We start from the raw sequence: 23094 nt of genomic DNA on the forward strand, positions 1-23094 counted from the left end.
CCCACGCGGGTGCTTTCTCTTCACAGACGCGTCTCTCTGTGAGCCCTGCTGTGAGCGCTCTTCAAGCGTCTGCTACTGCGAATTGTGGCTCACAGTTTCAGTTTCACTTTCAGCCTCAACTGCTGAAGAAGAAGAAGCCCCATCGTGGTGATTGATTTTTCTTTTTCATGTGCCTCGCGCACAGTTAATTCAATAATAAAAGAAAAAAATCGAAGAAATTATGTGGAGAACCTTTCCCGCGTGAGGGAGGCATAATCCACAGGGTGGTGGTGCTTGAAGGAATAATAGAGAGGAGACAATGCACACACCAGAAGGTCTTCGACAGCGATTCCTCATGGATGGTGGTGAGTCCTCTCCACAAGTTCACAAGAAAAATAAAATTTAAATTTTAAATAATTTTTTTCTATTTAATTAAAAAGAAATTTTATTACAAAACTCGTGCAAAGTTTGTGCATCAAAATGCGTGTCTACGGTGTCTACACACAATTTAATTGGAATTAAATGGAAATTTTGAGATGAAAGTGAAAATATCGGCAGTGTTGAACAAGAAAACAAGATGCGATGAGTTAATTTTTTTATTTGCTAAATTAACTTGCAAATTTTTCTTTTTTTTTTTTGCTTAATTTTCCGGTGTGGGCGCAATTTTATGTGGAAGTTAATTATTAATCTTGATGATTGATATGAAAAAAGGAGTCTATTCACTTTTATTTGTGTCATGACATCATTCGAATAAGATTGAAGCTAAATAAAGTTCTTTTAGAGAACTAGAAAAAGTAAAAAAAGAATTATTTCAGGAAGTTTTTAGGAATCATTTATCAGACAGAAGGCTCAAGCTAGAAGTTTCGTTTAACCCTTTCAGAATTTTGCTGGCCACCGTGACCAATCCGACTTTTTTTAATCGCCACAGAATTAAAATCTATTAAACATTTCGTGATAAATTCTACATCTGTGTGCAGGGAAGGATAATTACTTGAAGATCGTCGAAAGAAAACTTGTAAAAATATTTTCTTTTAAGAGAAAATGAAGGTCAAACTTTTGAGGTTAGAAACCTCGATCCTCCAAGTGTTAAAGACGCATTAGCCACGCCCCCAATTTTTCCTTTTCAATTTTTTAAGCCTTTGAACGCTTTAACTTTATTTCCTTTATAGGCCAGTAGAATTAGCGGAAAATGACTCCAAACTTTTAAATAAATTCGGCCTAGCTAAATTTTGCACCATTTGATTCATAAAAATATAAGAATTATTTTAATATTTACGTGCATGCTCTAAAACTTATGCTCATTTCAGAAAATGCGTTTGAAAAATTTTTCATACATTTTTTCCATAGAAGCCATCGAAGCCATTGAACGAACATGCGACGTCGCTGAACTTCGTGTTCCGAAAAAGTATGATTTGACAGTTGAGAATTTTCGAGTAAATATTTTCATTTTTGTGGGGATTTTTTTTTTGTGAAATAATGTGTGTTTACTTATTATTTCTGCATTATCTCATGTAGGAAGTACTTTTTTTAATCCTCGTTATAATTTGTTGAGTGGAAATTGTAAAAACTAAAGTATTTTATGTAGTTTGTGAGAGCAATTTCTTGGAACCCCCCAGTGACGTCACTTGTTCGTTCAATGGCTTTGATGGCTTCTATGGGAAAATGTATGGGAATATTTAAACGCATTTTCTGAAACAAGCATAAGTTTTAGAGCACTCCAGTAAGTATAAAAAGGTTTTTTATAATTCTTTGAATCAAATGGTGCAAAATTTGGCTAGGCCGACTTTATTTAAAAGTTATTTTACTTCTCAGCTGGCCTATTATCTCTTTATATTCTTTATTCATTGCAATTCATGAATGTTAAAACTTTCCAGAATTCAAATTTTGTAAAGAAAAAAAAAGGAACTTCGACGTTAGAAAAACAACGTTTAACGTTTGAAAATGATCGTCAAATAATAGATAAAATCTTAACATGTTAGAGTGTCAAACTTTAAAGAGAAATAATTGAAGTTTCAAATTTTTTTCAAACTTTAACAAAATTGTTAGACAAGAACCGCCAATAAAATGTAGTGTCAGTTATTTAAAGTATTGAAAATGTCAAACGTTAGAAAGGAAATGTCAAATATTATTTATTTGCCAATTTAAAAATGCTAACTTATAACTGCTTTTTTTGGCTCCCGCAAAATAAAATTAAAAATCCGTCATATTTGTAATGAGATTTAATTTAAATGACTACGACAGCGGAAGGCACACAAAGTTAAAAAAAAAAACGTTAAATTTTAAATTTTAATGCACAAAATAATTTTATTTCAGCAAAACTTCATATTTTCTCACATAGATATTCTTATATGCATCTTTGGCATGACTTCCAGGTATTCTTGGCGGTGTTGTGAAGTGTGGTGGCTTCCGGTATGACGATGGAACACGCTATGTGGGTGATTGGAGTGCACGCGGGCAGAAGCATGGGATGGGGCACCTCCTACTGCCCGATGGAACACGCTACGATGGTGCCTTCATCGGTGGAATGTGCTCCGGACTGGGGGTGATGTCCTTCCCGGATGGCTCAAAGTACGAAGGGGAATTCATGCAGGGCTGGTTCCATGGGCACGGTATCTTCTGGCGCAGCGATGGGATGCGGTATGAGGGGGAATTTCGCGGTGGACGCATCTGGGGCCTTGGCTTGGTCACGTTCAGTGACGGTAGCCACGGGTTTCCGCGCAATGAGGGCTTCTTCCAGGATTGCCGTCTCATCCGGAAGCGTCGGTGCCCGGAAGTTGTGCAGAAAGCTCAGAAAATTGCCCTAATGGCCCGTGCGCAGTGTGATGAAGCATTTTAGTGCAGGATGAGCAGGATGTGGGAATAAAATGAATTTAAAAAAAAATGCCAAAAAGATGTCTCTGTCTTGTTGAGGAATTATTTTTTAGGTAATCCTTGAGATTTTTCAACAATCCTGCTGAAAAATTGAACCGATTTTTATTCCATTTCCTCGCTTATTTTTCCCCTACGCGTAGGCTATCGCATATGTGATGCTTGCTGAAACAATAAAAGCATCAGTCCGGCCGGGTTTGTGTAACTTTTGAGGTTTTGTGACAATGCAGTGTGGATGAAAAAAGATGGTTTTCCTGGTCAGGAGTTCAATGACACACATCCGGATGTCCTCATATTGCTTCCTGAAGCACCTGAGGAGCACTCTGTGTGGGAATTCATCACAAATTCCCCGGAATAACCTCACTTTTCCCTGGCGAAAATTTTCCTCCGCCAATGCTGAAATCGAGGAGAAACTCCGGAATATCCCCCTGGAGAGAATCCGGAATTTTTGCATTATAGCCCATGTGGATCATGGGAAGAGTACCCTAGCTGATAGATTACTCGAGAAGGCTGGATTGCGTATTGATCGCCCTCAAATTCTCGATAGTTTGCAGGTTTTTAAGCTTTTAATGTTGTCCGGAAGGTGAATTATTCTAATCCTGAATGTTTTTTTTTTCTACTTCCTGACCAGGTGGAGAAGGAACGTGGGATCACTGTTAAAGCCCAAACGGTGTCACTATTCTACAGGCACGGGGATGTGGATTATCTGCTCAATTTAATCGACACTCCGGGGCATGTTGATTTCTCCAATGAAGTCCATCGATCCCTGGCACCGTGTGACGGGGCAATCCTCCTCGTGGACGCCAATCATGGGATACAGGCTCAAACGGTGTCCAACTACTTCATGGCAGCCACGCGGAATCTCAAAATCCTCCCAATTTTGAATAAAATTGACCTCCGGAATGCAAATCCCACAAGGACGTGCGAAGAGCTCCAATCGATGTTTGATATCCCTCCTGAAAGTGTCCTTAAGGTGTGTCTTTTAAGGTTCCTGAGGTCCTCCAATATTGGGAAGGAAACGAAGCTAAAAGAATTTATTTTGTAGATTTCTGCAAAATTGGGGACGGGAATGGAAGCTGTGATTCCAAGCATAATTGAACGTCTTCCTGCACCAAATACCCATCCGGAAGCACACTTTAGGGCTCTTCTGTTTGACAGCTCATTCGATCGGTACCGTGGGGCGCTGAGTTTGATAAATGTACGCGACGGAGAGATCCGTATTGGGCAGGAGATTACCTCCGTGGCCACGGGGAAAACGTACGAGGTTAAGACTTTGTCTCTCCTGACGCCTGCTGAGGTTCCCGTTGCGTGCCTTCGAGCGGGTCACGTGGGGCTCCTTGGGTGCAATATGCGTAGCGGCAAGGAGGCTGTAATTGGTGATACCATCCACCACAAGGGAGCCAGTGTGACAGCCCTCCCGGGGTTCCGTCCCCAGCAAGCCATGGTCTTTGCCGGGGTCTACCCTCCGGACCAGTCAAAGTACATCTCCCTCCGGGCAGCCATTGAGAAGCTAACTCTCAATGATTCCGCTGTTACTGTGAGCCCTGACAGTAATTCCGCCCTTGGACAGGGATGGCGTCTTGGCTTCCTCGGGCTCCTCCACATGGAAGTCTTCTGTCAGCGCCTAGAGCAGGAATACGACGCAGAGCCCATCATTACAGCCCCATCGGTGACGTACAAAGTACGCCTCCATGGAACTAAAGTCATTAAAGCTCATGGGGGTGCTGAAATGATTGACGTGAGCAATCCAGCTCTCCTTCCGGACTCGCAGCACATTGCCGAATTCCACGAACCCCTCATCTTGGCCACAATAATCACACCCACGGAATTCATTGGATCCGTCATTGGGCTCTGTGTGGAACGTCGCGGTGTCCAGAAGACTTCCACCCACATTGACAGTGATCGTGTGATGATGACCTACATCTTCCCACTATCAGAGATTGTTCTGGACTTCTATGATCACCTCAAATCCCTCACATCGGGCTATGCCAGCTTCGACTACGAAGATCACGGGTAAGGAACTTGCGGAACTTATTTCGAGGGCTACATTGTAAAAACGGCTAAGTCGGTTCTAAGCTCATACAAAGTTAGCAGGTTATTTGTCCTCCTTCGCTGCAATTGGCAGGTTTCTCCATTGACATTTGCAGGGTGCCTTCCAGGCAACTTTCCCGTCATTTCGAAACCTTCCTGTTCCACCACTGGAATATTCCCCGCGCTCATAAATCGCGCCAATTCAAATTTTGAGGTTAACACATGGAGGACACGAATTTCTAACCTCAAATTTTGAGTTTAATTAGCTGTGTTTCTTTCAGACACAGCTTTTGTCTGCTAGCTAGAGGTCTGAAATTTTGATATGTTGTAGGTGTCATCAAGACCTCATTTCAAAAAAAAAAAGGTCAAGCCGTTTAGCCAATATGGCCGCCACAATTTTTCATCGAAAATCGACCATAACTCGAAAACGGCTTGACCGATTTCGATCAACTTGGGCTCAAATGAAAGCTCTCAACATACCCTACAATTCTCTAGAACATCCGAAGTTTCATACGTGACCGCTAGGGGCCAAAAATCAAAAACAAAATTTTCGAAAATGAACCTCTAATTTTTCGAAAATGGCGAAATTTTGTCCATATTTACCAATTTTGTCCTCCAGTGTTAAATAAATGAATAAATTTACCAAATTAATTCCAACACAGGTACGCCCTGACGAATGCCGTGAAGCTCCGGATCCTCCTCAATGGGCAAGATGTTGAGGAACTCAGTACAATTGTGCACGCCAGTAAAGCCACAACGTATGCCCGACAACTCGTTGCCAAGCTCAAGGAAATCATCCCACGGCAGATGATTCTCATTGCCATTCAAGCAGCTGTTGGGGGAAAAATTCTCGCGAGAGAAACCATAAAACCCTTCAGGAAGGATGTAACAGCCAAATTGGTGAGTTCTTCATTTTATTTGCCCAAAAACTATTTTTTTTACAAAAAAATGAAAAGAAAAATTGATTCGAAAAAAAACTGACGGCGTGTTCTGGACGTGATCTCACACAGAGAGAGGAAAAATATGTAATTGTGTATATAGTTAGTATATAAGTATATATATATAGTTTACCTGATGAATCCTTCCGGGAAACCCTCAATTCTTTAAAATATTATTTCTTTCATTTAATTTTCTTTCAATTTGTGGTTTTTTTGTATTGTTTTGTTTTTTGTAGTACGGCGGCGATGTAACGCGACGCATGAAGCTTCTTCGTCAACAGGCTGAGGGAAAGAAGAAGATGCGCTCCATTGCAAATATCTCCATTCCTCGGGATACCTTCATCAGTATCCTCAAGCGATAATAGCCAGAGAGAATGAAAATGAATGGGGGAGTGAGGTTTTTCTTTGTTATATAAGAAAGGGCAGGAAAGCAGCGAATGAGCCTGAAAAGAAAATAAAAAAATAATTAAAATATTTTATTGAAACATTTCTTATTTCACTCGAGGAAACAATCGGAACCTTGTAGTGGAGGATCAAAATGAATAGGAAATTGACAAAAAGGATTATTAATTTTGCACTGTTGAGGCAGTTGGTAAAAAAAAGCAGAAAAGATTTACACAAAAGTGAAAAAAGTGACGTCACAGTTAAGTTTCGTGTCTCTGAAACATCCACGTTAATGTTTCATCAATGATTTTAGACATAGGAATATTTATAACACTTTATTCAAAACATTTAAAATTAAATAAAATGTCAAGAAAACATGATCGGTTCAGCCGTTTCAGGGGAATTGGTTTACGTAAAAAAAGGCCAAAAAAGTCGTTTTGGTTCCTAAATGTCCTTAACGCGAAAGGGTTAAGAAAAAGATTTTTTTTATTAAAATAGTTAGAAGTCCATGTTTCAAGTTCTAAGTGAATATGAAACATGTTTCGTATTGAAACATGCGCTCTTTTATCGCGGTATTTATTTTATGAATGATCTCAGAGATTTTTCAGGCAAAATCGATTGACTGTTCATTTCTAGAGAAATTAGCAAAAATGTTTCATTGGCTTGTCTCTTCTCTGTGTTTTAGATTCGGAGGGGCTCAGTGCAAGGTTAAGTTAAACTGAGAATAATCAAAAAATTCTTATCGGATACACAAGTCCACGATCAAGAATAATCATTCCTATAAGTTTTACTGAAATCGGTTAGATATTCTAGACTTAAAAACCGTCAGAAATAAGTCAACCCTTTCGCGTACATTAGGTCAAATGCTAACTCAAAACATGAAACATTCAATTTGTCTGAATTTTAATGAATTTAATTTATTTTTTCATGTTAGAAATGCATTTAATTTACGGAAATGAGGTCAAGGGGCGAATTATTCGAATATTTACGAAGATCTGAATCATTTTAAATCACTATAAATATCCCTATAGAAAAAAATCGAATTAAATTTAGCCCTTTTCGGCTTGAATTTACTATTATTCAGGTTTTAATTTTAATCTTTTTTTTTAGACTATAATTAATATTTTTAAAGCTTTTTGAGATTAGAGACTACTTTTCATGGGTTGAAAACCATATACTTTTGGGCTTGAATTTAGCAGTTTCTGAAATGAATTTACTATTTTTCAGCTTGATTTTACTACCTTTTGTTCTTTATATGCATAAATAAAATATTTCTTAAGTTTTTGTTCTTCAATCTCTGCCTTTTCGGATATTTTAGGACTAGAAAGTATTTTTCGTTTGAATTTCGTCTTTTTATGCTTGAATTTAGCATGATTAGGGGTGAAATTACTATTCGGTTAGAATTTAGTCCGTTTGAGGCTTGAATTAAATATTTTTTAGGTTTCTGCTTCTCAATCTGAGTCATTTAATTTAGAATTTAGAGGTTAGAAATCAATATTTTGATTTCTTTGGCAAATCTTTCGAATAATTTCACCTTAAGACGTTCTGAGATATCTTGTCTAAAATAATCTATAGAAATTAGATCGAATTTTTCATGTAGACGTGAAAGGGTTAACTATTCCACATTTGTATGAAACATGAAACATTCAGTCCTTTCAGAACGTCTTCCTTCGCATCTTCTCTTCTACGAAAATTTAATGTAAATACCTTTATAAATTGTAGACTCGAATATGAGAAAAATTATTTCAATTCATTTATTCATTTAGCTAAGATTTATTTATTAATTTATTTTCAATTTTAAATTAATTTAATTGTTTTTCTTTTTCAATTGTAAAATGCATTAAATTCACGTAGAAGAGGCGGAAAAAATACATTTTGCCTGAGAAATGCCTTCATTTTGATACAAAGAGCGCAATGTTTATTTTCAATGTTTCACTCGGACGAAAATATGTTTCACGTCAAGGTAAGCATATGACTCAAAGGACGTCAAAGGGTTAAAATAAATTCAAAACTTACCCATTTGCTGCAGAAGAAGGCTCCTCTTTTTCTTCCATCGCATCCTCTCAGGCTGTTTCCTTTTTTACTTTCTTTTACTTAGGGTGGGCTTCTCAAACACCTGCTTACTGGCAGCTGCCCTCTCCGTGTGGAATTTAACATTTGTCGCTGATTCATTGTACCACGGTGAGTCGAATTGCGTTGTATCCTGATCCACGAGATGCGTGTACTTGGTGCGTCCGCATCGCCCAAAGTTCTTCACCTGCATCACTTTGGGGAGGATTGTCTTGTCAAAGTGATCCTCAAGGGTGGCATTGGAGAAGTCTCGCTTGAGCACATCCTCCTCCTGATCCAGGTAGAAAGCACCACGATGGTAGTACTTTTGGAGGAATTTGTACTTTCCTTTGGTGATTTTGTTCGTGACCATCTTCGGGTTGAGACGCAGCTCCTGCTTCCTCTCCTCATCCGTCAAGTTGCGCATTCTGTCCACCTCCAGGCGTTCCTTCTCAATCTGCTCCCGCTCCTCACGATCACGCTTAATGCGCTTTATTTCACGCAACTTCCACGCCTCGTACTCAATCTCATCATTCTCATCATCTGTACAAACATCCTCCAAGCTTGGCTCCTGTTTGTCACTCTTCGGCTTCGCCAGATCACTCTTTATGCAATCCTCCACGAGTTTCAGCGTCTGCCTCCGGCGCTGCTTTAGATTCTTCTTCGCTTCGTACTCTGCTTGTCGCTCCTGCGTCTGTTCCTTCTCCTTCTCAATGATCGTTGTCCGGTCGCGCTTCCGGACAAACAGTGGCTTCAGCCGTGGCTCATTGTCCTCCATATCTTCACTCTCCGTCTCACTCTCATAGCTCTCCGAGCCTGATGATTCGGCTTTTTCCTCCTCAAATTGCATAATCTCCTCCTCCTTCTGCTGCTGCAGCATCTTCTTCCGCAGCATCTGTCGGCGCTTCTCAATCTCCGCATCACTCAGCTCCGCATCGGATTCACTGTCTGAACTCCCGGACACCTGAATGCGATTCATCTTGCCACGCACATCCCTCGAATCCTCCACATCCACCTCCTCGGGTTCATCGGAATCACTCTCAGACATGGAGATGTGTCGTCGCATCTCACGCGGCTCAGCAGCCACGGCGTTAATTCTCCGCAGACGTGGATCATTAATCTCCACCGTTGAGTACTTACTTCCGGATTCGTAATTCTCAACTGTTCGCACCTCTGCGCCCCTCTGTCGCGTATCCACAAAGTCTCCGTCATCACTCTCCTCTCCGGATGTGTCGTACGTCGCATACTCAGGACGTTTCCCGGAGATGTAGCGCTGCACCTTCACCTTCTGCATGGAGATTTCACCTGTGCGGAAGGACACACAATTAGTCCGGGAACGCCCAAAAGGAACATTTTTTTGCCTTTCTTACCTTTCTCATTGCGCACAGGAATGGCTCCAGCTGTGCTCTGGATGGGATTCAATCCTGCCATTGATGAACTCATTGTGTCTCCACTTTCCTTACATTAATTTACGTATATTTTGAGGAAAGAATAAAAATCGTTCAGAAATGTTTTCTTCCCTAATTTGACAGCTCAGCCAGGGTCGAATCGGGGGGAATCACAATGTTTCATATATTTCATGCATTTTATGTTTCACTGTTCAAAATGAAACAATTCCACGCGAATTTTCCTTCCACGTTCCACATTGTTCCACAATACGTTCCACCACGTGCCTTTGTTTTGTAAACAAACCCTTAGAGAAAACAAAATAAAACTTTAAAAGAAGTGAGAAAATCCGAGAAAAGAGTGAAAGGTGATTAAAAATAATTAGAATTCTGCAAAATAACCTCGAGAAATGAAAAAACAAAGCGGTAAGGAAAAACATGCATAAAACTCCCAGGAAACATGAAATTAATGCTAATCATAACCTCAATGTTTCCTCCAGAACTCCTTTTGTGGCTCAATAGGAAGCATTTGAGTCACGTAGATGCCCTCAAATTGGCCATTAAAGCCTGGAATTCCATTGACTACACCAATTTGAGTAAATATGAAACAATAGTTGGGTATTTCTGTGAAAAACTCCCTTTATTGTGTTCTTCCGGACGAGAACTTCCGGAAGGGAGTTCTGTGGATGATTTGTGGGTAACTATCCGGGAATTTGTTGAGTTAAAATATCCCGTTGGGGTTGTTTCGGTGGAAGCAAGAATACGCCTGATTGAGTGCCTTGTGGAGCATGTTAATGTGACAAAATCCGGAGGTTTGAGGGAATTTCTCATTCTCAAATCCACCCTGGAGAATCCCTTCTTTGTCAGCTTCTTCAGTGCCAATGTGGCTACGTATGGGAAGCTAATGGGGAAGTGTTTGGTAGCTTGGCGGGAAGTGCTGGAGAGGAATCCCATTCAGGGTGGATTGGAAGGGGAAGAGAAGCAAATAACTGAGGATTTGCTGCGGAATCTCCAGGAGTTTTCACAGTATCAAGCCAATAATGTGGAATTTGCGAAGGTTTTTAAGCAGGAAATTCACCAGAAGATCATTGAAATGGTTATTTATCTGCAAAGTAGGAAGATTAGCTGGAAGAGGAAGCTTTTTGACATCTACCAGGCACTCTTCTTCAGCGAAGACTCGGGGAAGGGCTACAGAATGGACTTTGAGGTTTCCGGAAAGGGAGAAAAGCTTGCAGATGATCGAATTTCCTTCCAAAATCCCGAACTTTATGTTGTCCTGATGGAGATTGAGGGATTCCTCTTTGCCTACTCAACGCAGCAGAAGGATCTCTGTTCCAGCTTCATTGATTACCTCCTTCGGGAATTATTTGTTGAGGAAAAAATAAATTTGAGCAACATTGTCTTGGGCATTAGTCACTTAATGTTGCTCCTGAAGAGCTACAGCATCCGCCTGGGGAGAGAAGATAAATCCTTTCACTCCCTCCGCCGGCGGATTCTTGAGATTGTTGAGGAATTTGCCGAAAGGAACACACAGGAGTGCCTCAGTTTAACCCTCCGGACACTACAGCTGCATCCGTTGCTCCTTGAGGAGGATCTAACCTCATTAATTGTTAAATTTCTCTTCCTGCCCAAGAATGAGGCATCCCTCGAAGTTTTTGGGCATTTCTTTGCCCTCTCCTTGGAGACTTTCTTCAAATTGAGTCGCTTCGAGAAGATCCTCAATCGACTCCTTGAGAATATTGTCTCAGTCGCCACCAGCATGGAATTCCCGAAGAAACTCAAGAGGAAGCTAAAGGAGAAATCCCAATCTCCGCAGAAGAGACAAAAGATCACAAATTCCGGAGATTTTGTGGAAATTCTCACGGAGAAATCTGCAGGGAATCCCGAAAAGTTGGCACAAGATGAATGGTCTGAGATTTCTTTTGCCTGGTCTGACGGCTTCTCTAAACGATTCTCCCGGATTGTCCTGAACTTAACACCCAATGTGAGCTTACAAGTTTGGAAGTCACTCATGTTCTACGTCCAGGGAGCCCTTGATACTGCCAAAGAACGGAACTTTGATGAAAATTCCCTTTTTTGCATTGATTTCTTCGTTAAAATCTTCTCTGCCTACATCCGTGGTTGTCGTCTTCTGGAACGCCCTGACAATGTTGTGACAAAGATTGATGAACGAAGACTCCTCACCAAGGATCTTCTGAGGAACTTCTTAAAACTCCTCCAGGAAGCAGAAGAAAGTATCCTGGAAAGGCCTCTGAAAGCCTTCCTTGAACTCCTTACACTTTTGTTGGATTTTGAGACAACAATCATTGTCTATCGTCCGGATTTCCTCAATGATTCCGCATCAGAGAGCTTCCAAAAGATCAACTACATCGATCAGGACGAATGGGATCAAATCCTGAGTCGTTGCAAAGGCGAAAGTCTCCAAAATTTAGCCAATTCCATCAATTTTAAATTCCTCAAATTGAATCACGTTGAAAAGAAGACTCCAGAAAGTCTTCCAGATAACCTCCAGAGAATTCTGAAGGATCCTCAGGAGTTTCAGAAATTGATTGTTCATGACAAAGATGGGTTGTGGCTTCAGAAACTCCTCAGCAGGGAACAGAAATCCCTCCTGGCGGGATTATTTGCTGAAAATCTTAAACTTCTGAGTTGTTCTAACCGTTTGGAGACTTTGGAAGACGCTGAATTCCTGAGCCTACTTGCTCTGAAGATACTTGATCAGATCTCTAAGAAGATCAACTCAAAGAAGTCTCCATTTTGCAAAATAAACTTTGACAAAGTTATTTCCGGAGATGAGTCAACTGAGGAAATTTCCGAAAGGATTCTACATCAGACAAAGACAGTTAGTTTGAAGGAAAAAATAAGTTCGGATAACTTGCTCCAACTTCTTCAAGCTCTGAAGTTGCTGCCTGTTGCCTTCCTCTCCAAGGATGTAAAGAACCAATTTCTCTTCTTCCTCATTGTTCTGCTACACTCTCTTGTTGACTTTGATGATCTTCAAACAATCCTCCTTGACACTCTGACTAGCCTTGTTGAACTTGGAACAGGAGTCGATGTCTTCAAGTATGCCGGAATTAGTAAGATCAAAGAACTATTTCCGAGTACATCAGACAATAGGAGACTGTATGAAGTTCTCCTCGCTGGAGCCTCTAAGCATCAAAGCGCTTCCAACATTGGAAGCTTCAAGGATCTTCAGAAAATTCTTGAAGAAAACGTTGAAGCAGACTATCAGGACATTTGTCTGATTGCACTGGAAGCCATTGCAAAGACGAAGAACAAGGAGATCATTGCAATCCGATCATCCTTGACGACTTTTGCACTGAAATACTTCAAGAAAGCTCCAGTAACTGATGATCTACTCAGACCCTTTACTGCAACACTTACTGCGTATTTTAGTTCAAAGGAAAGGCCAGATGAAGATAAGAAACTCGGAAGTATCGCTCTTAAGTACATCAATCATTTTAAGGATTCCCAAAAATCCGAAATATTTGATCTCCTGAGGATTGTAACAGACCACAAGGATGATTTGAAGATTACATCGGCTTCTCTGACGCCTCTCATTTTGGAGTTTTGGAATCAGTTGAAGAAGAGCAATGAGGCAGCTGAGTCCACTGAGATAGCCAGTATTGTTGTTAAATTCTGCACAGATGAGGAATTTTTAAAGTTCCTGGAAAACTTTCGTGAAGAAGTAAAGACTGTTGATCCAATCTATGTTTGCAAAACACTTCAGAACTTGGGAAGCAGTATGAGTGAGGAGAAAGGTGAAGTTTTCTCCAAGTTTTACGAGGAAATTCTCTTTGAAATAACGGCTAAATTGATTCCAAGGGAAGCCGTTGAGGATTCCTTGCCGCTATTGCTGAATATCCTGAAGTGTCACAGCGTGATCATCAAGAACAAGAAGGTTAGTTGAACCTCTTAACTGTTTTAACAGTTTTGACGGCATTCAAAAGTTTTCATTCGATTGATTTTTTTCTTTTTATTTAGATCCCATTGCCAAATAGTCTTTTCCAAGACATCTTAACCTTCCTTGTGGAGATAAATTTGAAGCGTCTTAAGGTTAATTTGGAAGATTTTACGAAGCTTCACTTGCGAATGACTGATCTTTGCTACGTGATCAACCAACATAGATCATCATGCTTACGCTTTGCAATGCCACAATTCGTGTCGATCTTCAAGAATCTCGTGCACGGGATCTGTGGCTATCGCAGTGACATGGGCAAGAAGGAGAAACTTGAACAGGAGGAAGTTGAAGCTCTGACGGGACTTTCCCACAAGTTGGAAATGTACGGACGATTTTTTCCGATTTTTCTCATTTTTAGCTGTTTTAGAAGATAAAGAAATTTTGTTTGTTGTTTCAGTATGATCGCATTTATGGCCTCGGCGAATAAGAATGCCCGAAGAGTTGCTCCATTTATGCTTGTCTATGTTATCAATGAAATGATCTACAATCAGAATCCAACGACATTGAATCCAAGCGTAAGTTTGAATTTTAAAAAATAACCGTTTTTTTCACGTGAAACATTGAAACATTCGGTCAATTTGTCTCGATTTTTATCCTAATGGATGCTCTCAGATGACATTTTATAATCTTAGTGTCTTCTTTGGCATCTTATACATAAACTTGACGTTATTTATAGCGAGAAAAATTAATTAAAAATCGAGAAAATAAAATGTTTCACATTTGTTTCAGCACATGTGACTCAATGAACGCAAAAATGTTAAAACAAATTGATTTTTTTCAACTTTTTAATGATTTTCAGATTAAGACTCACATCAACAACATCTGCTACTCCCTCATCTCAATGTGTGATCCAAACAGTGGGCACTTTATTCTGAGAAGTTGCTCAGAAGCTTCCCGGAATGTCTACAAGACCTTGCTGAGGGACTACGGGCGCTACTATAAATTCCAAGGAAAAGTTTAAAATTTTTAAATCAAAAAGTAAAATGAATGATATCAAATGAAATTAAAGAAAATAAAATATCAAATAGGAAAACAACAAAAAATTTTATGAACTAATTTAATCGACACAGACAGTAAATATTTGGATCTGCGACTTTCGATGATGCATTGCCGAATTTTTGTGTCTCAAAAATATATTTGATGTTGAAACAGTTGGTCAGGCGTGACAAACAAGGTGGATGACGAAGGTGTTGACCAGGCCCAAGAAGGGGTATAAATGACTCCAAAAGATTCTTCAGCAGCATCAGTTTAGCAGTGTTCTAGCTCAAAGTTAGCCCAAGTAAAGATGCGCTTCTTCCTTGTAACCTTTGTCATAGCTTTGGTGTTCGCACCAGCTCTTGGTAAGCTGATCCTAAAATTCTCTTAAGGATATCCTGCACGAATCTCAACTAACTTCTAATCTTTAATACAGGACAAAAAGATTGGTTGCAAACAGCTCAAACAATCGGTACTGGTTTTACTTCTGGCGTAACAGGTGCACTTACTGGTGCAGCCGGTACATTTCTTACTTTTGAAGGAGTCTTCAATCAATTTCAAGGATCAGTTAAGAAGTTTACAGATTTTAGTGGAAACCTAATAGCTAGTGGCCTAACTACTGGTGCAAATACTCTCACTCAAGTTACAACAGCGGGAGGAAATATCGTGCAAATTGTTACTGATGCATCTGGAAAAATAATTTCAGTTGGTGGACAATCTGGTACTACTTTGTCAGATCAAACCAAAAATGCTGCTCAAAGTTTCATTGATGCTATCAGAGCTTCTGGAGATCAGGCGACTCAGCAAGTGACTTAGACCTTAGATCAGCTCATAAATAGTGGAGTAGAATTTGAAAAGAAAACCGTGAATATTGTAAATGACTTCGGCCTGTAAAACTTCTAGAAGAGTCATCGAAACTACTGCAAAAGTTATAGGTACTAATAAAGTAAAGTTGATAAACCTCTAAGTGTATGAAAGAAATTCTTGATTTTTTTAAATTAAAAACGGGTTCCATCCAGAAGATGATTTCCCCGTTAAAATTTCTTCAAGAAAATTAAATGATAAGAAACTATACCTAAAAGATATGTAAATTAAACGCTCGTTAAAAGATGAATGTTGGAAAATAAAATTAAATAATAGAAAATATCAAATAGGAAAAGAGCTAAACTAAAAGATATTTTGAGCTGATTGAATCGACATGTGTGCAGAGAAAGTAAATATTTATTATATTTTGGAATTGCGTCTTTGAAGGATGTATCGCGAAGTTTTTTTCGTCTCAAAAATATTTGATATTGAAACAGGTGAACACGCTCATGCGTGACAAACAATGTGGATGACGAAGATGGTGGCAAAGCCAAAAAAGAGGCATAAAAGACTCTAAAGAAATCTTCAGCAGCATCAGTTTAGCAGTGTTGTAGCTAAAGTACCAAGTAAAGATGCGCTTCTTCCTTGTAACCTTTGCCGTAGCTTTGGTGTTCACACCAGCTCTTGGTAAGCTGATCCTAAAACTCTCTTTTAAGGATACTTAGCGCGGAATTTTTCTAAGGTTTGTTCTCTTATACAGGTCAAAGTTGGTTTAATCCAGAACAAACAATTGGTTTTCTTAACGACGTTACGGGAGCAATTTTTGATAGAACCACTAATTTGATTGATGGAGTCTTCAATCAATTTGAGGGAGTTGTTAAGACTCTCACAGATGCTAGTGGGAATCTAATTGACATTGGCCTAACTGCTGGTGGAAATACTCTCACCCAAGTTACAACTGCGGCAGGGAATATCTTTCAAATTGTTACTGATGCTTCTGGAAAAGTAATTTCAGTTGGAGGACAAGCTGTTACCACTATGTCTAACGATATTACAGGTGCTGCTCAGGATCTCATTGATGCTATTAGCACTTCTGCGGATCAGGTGACTCAGGAAGTGACTGATGCTTTGAATCAGCTTCTAAATGTTGGAGTACAGTCTGAGCAGAAAACTAACTGAATTGAAACTAACTGCAAAATATATTTGGAGTTGATTAAAAAATAAAATAATTGACAACCCCTAAATTTATTTTCTTATTCGGTTTATTGCTGATGTTGTACTGATTTAGACGAAAAATATCAGATTATCTTCGTTGAAATATTTATTTAGATAATTTTTGTTATGAAAACCAAAGTTTTTGTGGGAAAGGTATTTGAAAATTCATAGGTACATAGGCACGACTACATTACGCATTTTGCTGTATAGAAATCCCTATCTTTATACGATATTTGCTGTTTCAACCAGAGCGATTAGCGAAACAATTGGAACACACGTAATTATTCTATAAAAATGGAGAAATTACCAATAAGAATTCCACAAGTGTAAAATACCTGACAATGAGATACCAATTGTCATAGCCAGGTACTACGATTCAGACTTATGGGGTGAGTCCGTCCGTACGACTCCATGGCACACGAGCAACTGAGCTAACCGTACTACGGTGGTTGGGAGAGAGAGTCACCTTAAGACTCCCGCCAACCCCACACACATAAGCCAATCTGTCCTATACCATGACAGTTAGTACCAGCGGTACTACACAAGGAATAAAGCTAAAAAAGAAATTACGTCATTGTGTTTTATTATTATTGAATACCAAAAATCTTTCAATTCTTAAATTGAAGAAAAGAATAGAGATATTTTTGACAGGATTGCGAGCGTCCCTCGCAAAAAGAAAGACGGTTATTCCGCCATCTTGTCCGGAATGATCGAAAAGATATTTAAATATGGCGATAGCTGTATGAAGAGATGACGAAATATCGATTAAAGCAAATAAAATTGAGATTGAATTGCAAACGTGTGTGCAATCGTGACAATTTTTGTACTGTTGTCGTGGAAAAAACAATTAATATGTAATTGTTCCTTTTTGCAACGTCTTACGGTGCTAAAGTCTTACTCATTGAACATGTGTCGTGTTCATATCATGAATTTTGGAACAAGTAACAATGGACTGATAATAAAATGGCATTAAACGTGAACATTCTCATCAGTTGAGTTGTGGAATTTTCTTCAGTAACAAGGAAAATGAAGGTTTTCCTGTTCTTTTTCGGTTTGTTGGCTATTGGTGGTATTTCTGGTAAGAAGAAAATTTTAATTTTTCTTTTTTATTTCTGTGGTCTAATTAACAGAAAATTTTCATTTTTAGGGGAAAATGTACCAGAACCATGTCCTATGGCTATGTGTATTGATGTTTATGATCCTGTATGTTGCACACTCGCTGATGGATTAGAAAGAACCTTTGGAAATGACTGCGAAGCAAATAATTATGAATGCAGCACCAAACAAAGTAAGAAAATATAATGATTTTACGTGATCTTTATTAATTTAAAAAAATATATTTTTAAGATTTTTATTATTCTTTAACATATTTTCTTCTTGTTTCTCAGAATGTATTGAAAGGACCAAAGGAGAATGCGAATGTCCCGAAGTTTGCCCACTGTACTACCTTCCAATCTGTTGCACCTATGCCAATGGGAATAAGAAAACATATGGAAATACTTGTGAAGTAAATACTGAAAATTGCAAATTAAAGCTTTGTAAGTATCCCAATTTTCGTGTAAAAATAACTATTAATCCACAGAAAATGTTAATTCTTTATTATTTCTTAGATTGCACTGATCTAACTCCTGGTCAATGTGAATGTATTAAATTCTGTCCTGATCTTTATGATCCTGTTTGCTGCACTTATGCTGATGGAAGTTGCCAGACGTACCCTAATGCATGTGAAGCTTCAGTTAATAACTGCAGGGAAAATAAAGGTTCGTAAAGTCCTAGTTTAGGTATTTTAACAAAAGGATTTATTTTGTCATTAAAGGATATTTTCTAAATTCTAGTACCTCTTCAACAAACTAAGGGAACGTGCGATGACACTGCTGAAACATAAAAAATGAAACAGAGCAAAAGGACGCTGATTTGACATATATTTGACATTTGGCGAAATAGGATAAATCCTTCAATTAATAGAAATTTCAGCCACGCACAAAATCGTCGAAACCGTTGGCCCTAAAATTGAAAGAATGCGTTTGGGTTTATCCACGATTTCCTCGATTGACGCTATCGGAAGGATTTATCATATCTCTCCAAATATGTTTGAAACTTAATTTTAAATAAATGCATGAAAAGTAGTTTTTTGAGTTATATATATATATATACATAAAGCCGCCTAAACTCCTTTAATGTTAATCCTGTAAATCCATATAAAACGACTCAAAGAAAATTCAATTTTTTTTAGAATGCAAAGAAAATTTAAAAACTTCCTTATTTTTTTTTTTACTCTTCCTGTCCCTATTAAAGATGCGTTGAGTGTAGGATTGGCGAATTTCGACATTGTTTTGACAGCCACCATGTAATGTGGAATTTGTGGAAATTGTCTCGTGCTACAGCAATGGTGGACTTTTCTTATCTCTTGCTTGCAAAACTTCTCGAAATAAGTGAATAAATAGGCTCTTACCTGTTCAAATTGTCCTTCCAAAGGACTTTTGGGAGTATTTGGTAAATATATTTTTTTTAAATTATTCAGTAATTTAGTAAAGAAGCACCGTTTAACGGTCTAAAAAACATGAGGGGTCTTTCTTTTAATCTGTGGGGGATTATTTTGACGTCTTGTTCGGTGTTTTGCTGGAGCCAAAATTATTCTGTTTTTCTTCTTATCTCGATTTTTATTATTATTTTATGGGGGACCGGAAGAATAGAACGTAAAATGAGGTTTTTTTTATTTAAAATTATTAGTTATCTGCAGTTGAGATTTAGAATGGGGCCTGCACAACGATTTTAAACGGAACTATCGCCGCGATTATATTTTCCCTTAATCATCAATTTTGTTAAGACTTACTATCGCGTAAGAAATTAAATTTAAAAAAAATCTAATTTTCAGGTACAGCATCTTGCAGTAAATAACCGTTCAACAATTCATCAACTTCATACTACAGCATAAATGTGTTGTTCTAATTAGTAACTAAACATACTGCGCCATTGTGCCAGATTCCTTAAAAAAAAAACTTTCCAGTAATTTGCAGTTAAAGAATGCAGTTGGTATCCTTAATCATTTTCATCCTTACAACCTTCCTAACTCTCAATGGAGCAAAAGCAGCAGCAGCTGCATTTAGATCTGCTGAAAATCACTACATCAGTGAGGTGGAAGTAGCAGATGAATCCGCTGAGGTGATCCAGGAAACAGAGAAATCAGTCAAGACATCTCGCAGGCGAGTACTTGACTCACGTCTCAACACTACGGATACCATCTCGACGCCAATTCCTAAGCTAAAGTGTCACTGTGATATCTGTACAGACACGAATTTTATCTGTGAAACTGAAGCACTTTGTTTCACATCGATCGAATTGAAGCGCGGAAGGGAAATTATTTCCTTCCGTTGTGTTGCAGAGACAAATGTTCTGGAAGATCGTTTACCCATTCAGTGCTTAACGTCTAGGGAGAAGTTAAAGGAATACAATGTAAAATGCTGCGATACGGACTTCTGCAATAATGATATTCTCCTGCCAATATTGCGGGAACAGGTGTACCAGGGTCAGGCCTATGTTAACTGGGACATTGTCTGTTACCTGGTTGTCATGACGTCTGTCCTGTGTTGTCTTGCCTTCTTGGCGTATTATGTTCTCTGGCGCAGAAAGCACTGCAATGGCGTTAGATCCTTCGTAATTGATGACTCCGAATGCGATAGAATCTTGCATGGGCACACAATTCAGGATATGATTGAGCTGACGACATCAGGATCGGGATCAGCGGGTCTTCCGCTTTTGGTTCAACGCTCCATTGCGCGCCAAATTCAATTGGTGCAAATTATTGGGAAAGGAAGATTCGGTGAGGTGTACCAAGGAAGGTGGCGCGGTGAGAATGTTGCTGTTAAGATCTTCTCCTCGCGCGAAGAGTGTTCGTGGTTCCGAGAAGCAGAAATCTACCAAACAGTCATGTTACGGCATGAGAATATCCTTGGATTCATAGCAGCTGACAATAAGGATAATGGAACGTGGACACAACTATGGCTCGTGACGGACTACCATGGGAATGGATCTCTCTTTGACTACCTAACTATTAGCACAGTGGATACGAATACCATGCTAACGATGGCACTGTCCATTGCAACGGGCTTGGCCCATCTTCACATGGATATCGTTGGTACGAAGGGAAAACCCGCCATTGCTCATCGTGATCTTAAGACTAAAAACATTCTTGTTAAGGCAAACCTTAGCTGTGCCATTGGGGACTTAGGTTTAGCCGTAAGACATGACGTGAAGAATGACACAGTGGACATTCCTTCAACACACCGTGTTGGCACAAAGCGTTACATGGCACCGGAAGTTCTCGAGGACACCATCAATCCCACCCAATTTGATGCATTTAAGCGTGCCGATGTGTATGCATTCGGATTAATTCTCTGGGAAATTGCACGAAGGTGTAGTGTAAATGGAATTTACGACGACTACCAACTGCCATACTATGATCTTGTACAACCTGATCCAACAATTGAAGAGATGCGTAAAGTGGTATGTTTGGATCAACAACGACCAAATGTGCCAAATAGATGGCATACAAATGGCATTCTCTATAGCACTTCGAAAGTAATGAAGGAGTGTTGGTATCAGAATCCTGCAGCACGTCTTACGGCGCTCAGGATTAAGAAAACCCTCGCTAATGTTAGTACAGAAGATTAAGTAAGAATATTTGAAAGAAAGAAAAATGGTTTCTCTAAAAGACAAAAATCTGGGAGAGCTGCAGATTGAGCCTTCGGATCCTTTAAAAGGAATGCAAAGCATATTTGACTACAAAGTAGAACTGACTTCAAATTGAGCTAGAACTGAGAAAACTTCTGCAGCCCCCTTAAGATTTATATGGATAAGATGGGGATAGAGCTGTATGGGGCGTGTTATGTAAATGCAAATGAGATTACTTTATAAAATCAATGATGAGAGGTATAAGATTGATTGAGATTAAAGAAATATTTGATGACATTTTTTTTACAAATGCTGTAAATTCATTTCCATTTTTACAAAATTAACTTTAATATTCCTCTAAAAATTCCATTTTAGGAGTAGATTCTGTCAAAAAATCAACTCCTTACTCACAAATGACCATTAAATGCAATCAAAGAGATTTAAGTATTGGATTAAAAGATTTAACCAATAAAAACCAGAAAAAAATTTTTTTAAATTAAAAAATAAGAAAATTCCTCATTAATTCATTCTATACAATTTTTTTTAATAAATACCTACCCCAAGACCAGGTGCAGCTTTTGTTTTGTAATTTTAAGAAGAAAAATTGTTGGTAAAAAGAATTATGACAAATATTCCATCTTAGGACATAAAAGACATACAAAAATGTCTCTAAAACCAAAAAAGGAAAAACACTAAATCCAAAATTATTCGAGTCACATTATTGGTAGAATTTTTAGACGTAGATATTGATACATAAATTGTTGTATATAGACTGATGTAGAAGATTTATATATGTAAAGTTTTTTTTTATTAAAAAAGACATTTAAAAAAATGAAAAAAATATATAATTTAAACAGCAAATTTTCTTGCCATTTTGCATGGTAAAAACTACAAAATTTTAAATTTTTAACTGAAATTAAGCATGAAAGATTGACGAAAAGTAAAAAAAAACAAATATTAATTTTTCGACGTTTATAAATTTTTTAAAATTCATTCCGGGATTATTAATAGCCCTGGAAAATATTTGCACATAAAAAGCCGTATTAAAAGCATTTAAAAGTAAAGGTGACAACATTCATTGCTATACATAATTTTTATATATTTGGGAATTGATTCTTCTAAGAAAAATGCATTTTTTGTTTGTACAGATCTTTTTTTTTTTAATATAAATGTAAATGTGACTATTATATTTATCATTTCATATAGGGAATAAATTTTCGTACAGAAAAAAATAATTTTGCCTTTTCAATTTTTTTTCTCATAACCATTAACCCTTTAAGGGCCGATGGGATGTTTCCTTCCTATAGGTCGTTATTGAAAAGATTGATTTTGATTAGTTATTTTTTTTTTAATATGTACATATTGATAAAGAATCAATGCAGAACTCAGCCCTAATAGCTCCATTTTAGGATCACTAAGTGACATCCTTAAGGACTCATAGGATCAGGAAAGCCGAAAACTCGAAGATTTCAAAGTTAAGATCTTTTGCCCGAAATGTCTTATTTAATTTCAAAAGAATCTTCAAAAAGTATTTTTAGCACATTCAATTTAAAGGTCCCTAAAGGATTAACAGGGCTAACGCATTTCTTCAGCTTCTACAACCCGTAAGCGATTGAAATTAAAAAATAATTTTTTAGTTTTTTAATGCATTTATTTCCTAAATGGATTTTGAATTAAAATTTTCAAAAAAGGATCAAATTTTCCAAAAGTGTATTCAAGTTTCATTCCATTCTTCAAGTCCTTTTACGCACTTTATTTAGCTGAACTGGCATAATTGACGACAGTCTTAAGCAACGTCAGCAGGTAGTACAGCTGGTACAAAGATCTGTGGGGG

The 23094-nt window shown here is 38.2% G+C and overlaps 6 protein-coding genes across 7 annotated transcripts; 5 read left to right on the forward strand and 1 right to left on the reverse strand.

Moving 5' to 3' along the window:
* The first annotated feature begins 50 nt into the window (after positions 1–50).
* LOC129794853 (MORN repeat-containing protein 4 homolog) lies at positions 51–2869 on the forward strand. Its single transcript, XM_055835752.1, has 2 exons — positions 51–344; positions 2352–2869. The coding sequence occupies exons 1-2, from the start codon at positions 299–301 to the stop codon at positions 2813–2815; spliced, it is 510 nt and encodes a 169-aa protein (XP_055691727.1). The 5' UTR covers positions 51–298; the 3' UTR covers positions 2816–2869.
* Positions 2870–3031: 162 nt separating this feature from the next.
* Positions 3032–6301, forward strand: LOC129794830 (translation factor GUF1 homolog, mitochondrial). Its single transcript, XM_055835714.1, has 5 exons — positions 3032–3401; positions 3479–3820; positions 3893–4860; positions 5541–5778; positions 6053–6301. The coding sequence occupies exons 1-5, from the start codon at positions 3093–3095 to the stop codon at positions 6176–6178; spliced, it is 1983 nt and encodes a 660-aa protein (XP_055691689.1). The 5' UTR covers positions 3032–3092; the 3' UTR covers positions 6179–6301.
* Positions 5776–9811, reverse strand: LOC129794839 (microfibrillar-associated protein 1). 2 transcript variants are annotated; one of them, XR_008751086.1, is made up of 3 exons: positions 9620–9811; positions 8217–9554; positions 5776–6259 (listed from the first exon to the last, which is right to left on the reverse strand). XR_008751086.1 is itself a non-coding variant. In XM_055835735.1 (2 exons), exons 1-2 carry the CDS (start codon positions 9690–9692, stop codon positions 8281–8283), a joined length of 1347 nt encoding a protein of 448 aa, XP_055691710.1. In that variant the 5' UTR covers positions 9693–9799; the 3' UTR covers positions 8015–8280. The 2 variants fall into 2 exon arrangements, 1 of the variants encoding a protein (XP_055691710.1); XM_055835735.1 differs by lacking the exon at positions 5776–6259 and having other exon boundaries at positions 8015–9554; positions 9620–9799.
* A 97-nt stretch (positions 9812–9908) lies between these two features.
* On the forward strand, positions 9909–14617 carry LOC129794824 (uncharacterized). The gene is made up of 5 exons (XM_055835693.1): positions 9909–10060; positions 10135–13535; positions 13619–13917; positions 13993–14110; positions 14395–14617. The coding sequence occupies exons 1-5, from the start codon at positions 10045–10047 to the stop codon at positions 14554–14556; spliced, it is 3996 nt and encodes a 1331-aa protein (XP_055691668.1). The 5' UTR covers positions 9909–10044; the 3' UTR covers positions 14557–14617.
* Positions 14618–17732: 3115 nt separating this feature from the next.
* LOC129795240 (U-Kazal-Dg21.2-like) lies at positions 17733–18357 on the forward strand. The gene is made up of 3 exons (XM_055836326.1): positions 17733–17877; positions 17978–18127; positions 18200–18357. The coding sequence occupies exons 1-3, from the start codon at positions 17763–17765 to the stop codon at positions 18355–18357; spliced, it is 423 nt and encodes a 140-aa protein (XP_055692301.1). The 5' UTR covers positions 17733–17762.
* Positions 18358–18948: 591 nt separating this feature from the next.
* On the forward strand, positions 18949–22121 carry LOC129794833 (TGF-beta receptor type-1-like). The gene is made up of 2 exons (XM_055835716.1): positions 18949–19082; positions 19465–22121. The coding sequence occupies exon 2, from the start codon at positions 19614–19616 to the stop codon at positions 21258–21260; it is 1647 nt and encodes a 548-aa protein (XP_055691691.1). The 5' UTR covers positions 18949–19082; positions 19465–19613; the 3' UTR covers positions 21261–22121.
* The last annotated feature ends 973 nt before the right edge of the window (positions 22122–23094 follow it).

This window comes from Lutzomyia longipalpis, chromosome 4, assembly GCF_024334085.1.
Source record: "Lutzomyia longipalpis isolate SR_M1_2022 chromosome 4, ASM2433408v1".
Taxonomy (NCBI): Eukaryota; Metazoa; Arthropoda; class Insecta; order Diptera; family Psychodidae; genus Lutzomyia; species Lutzomyia longipalpis.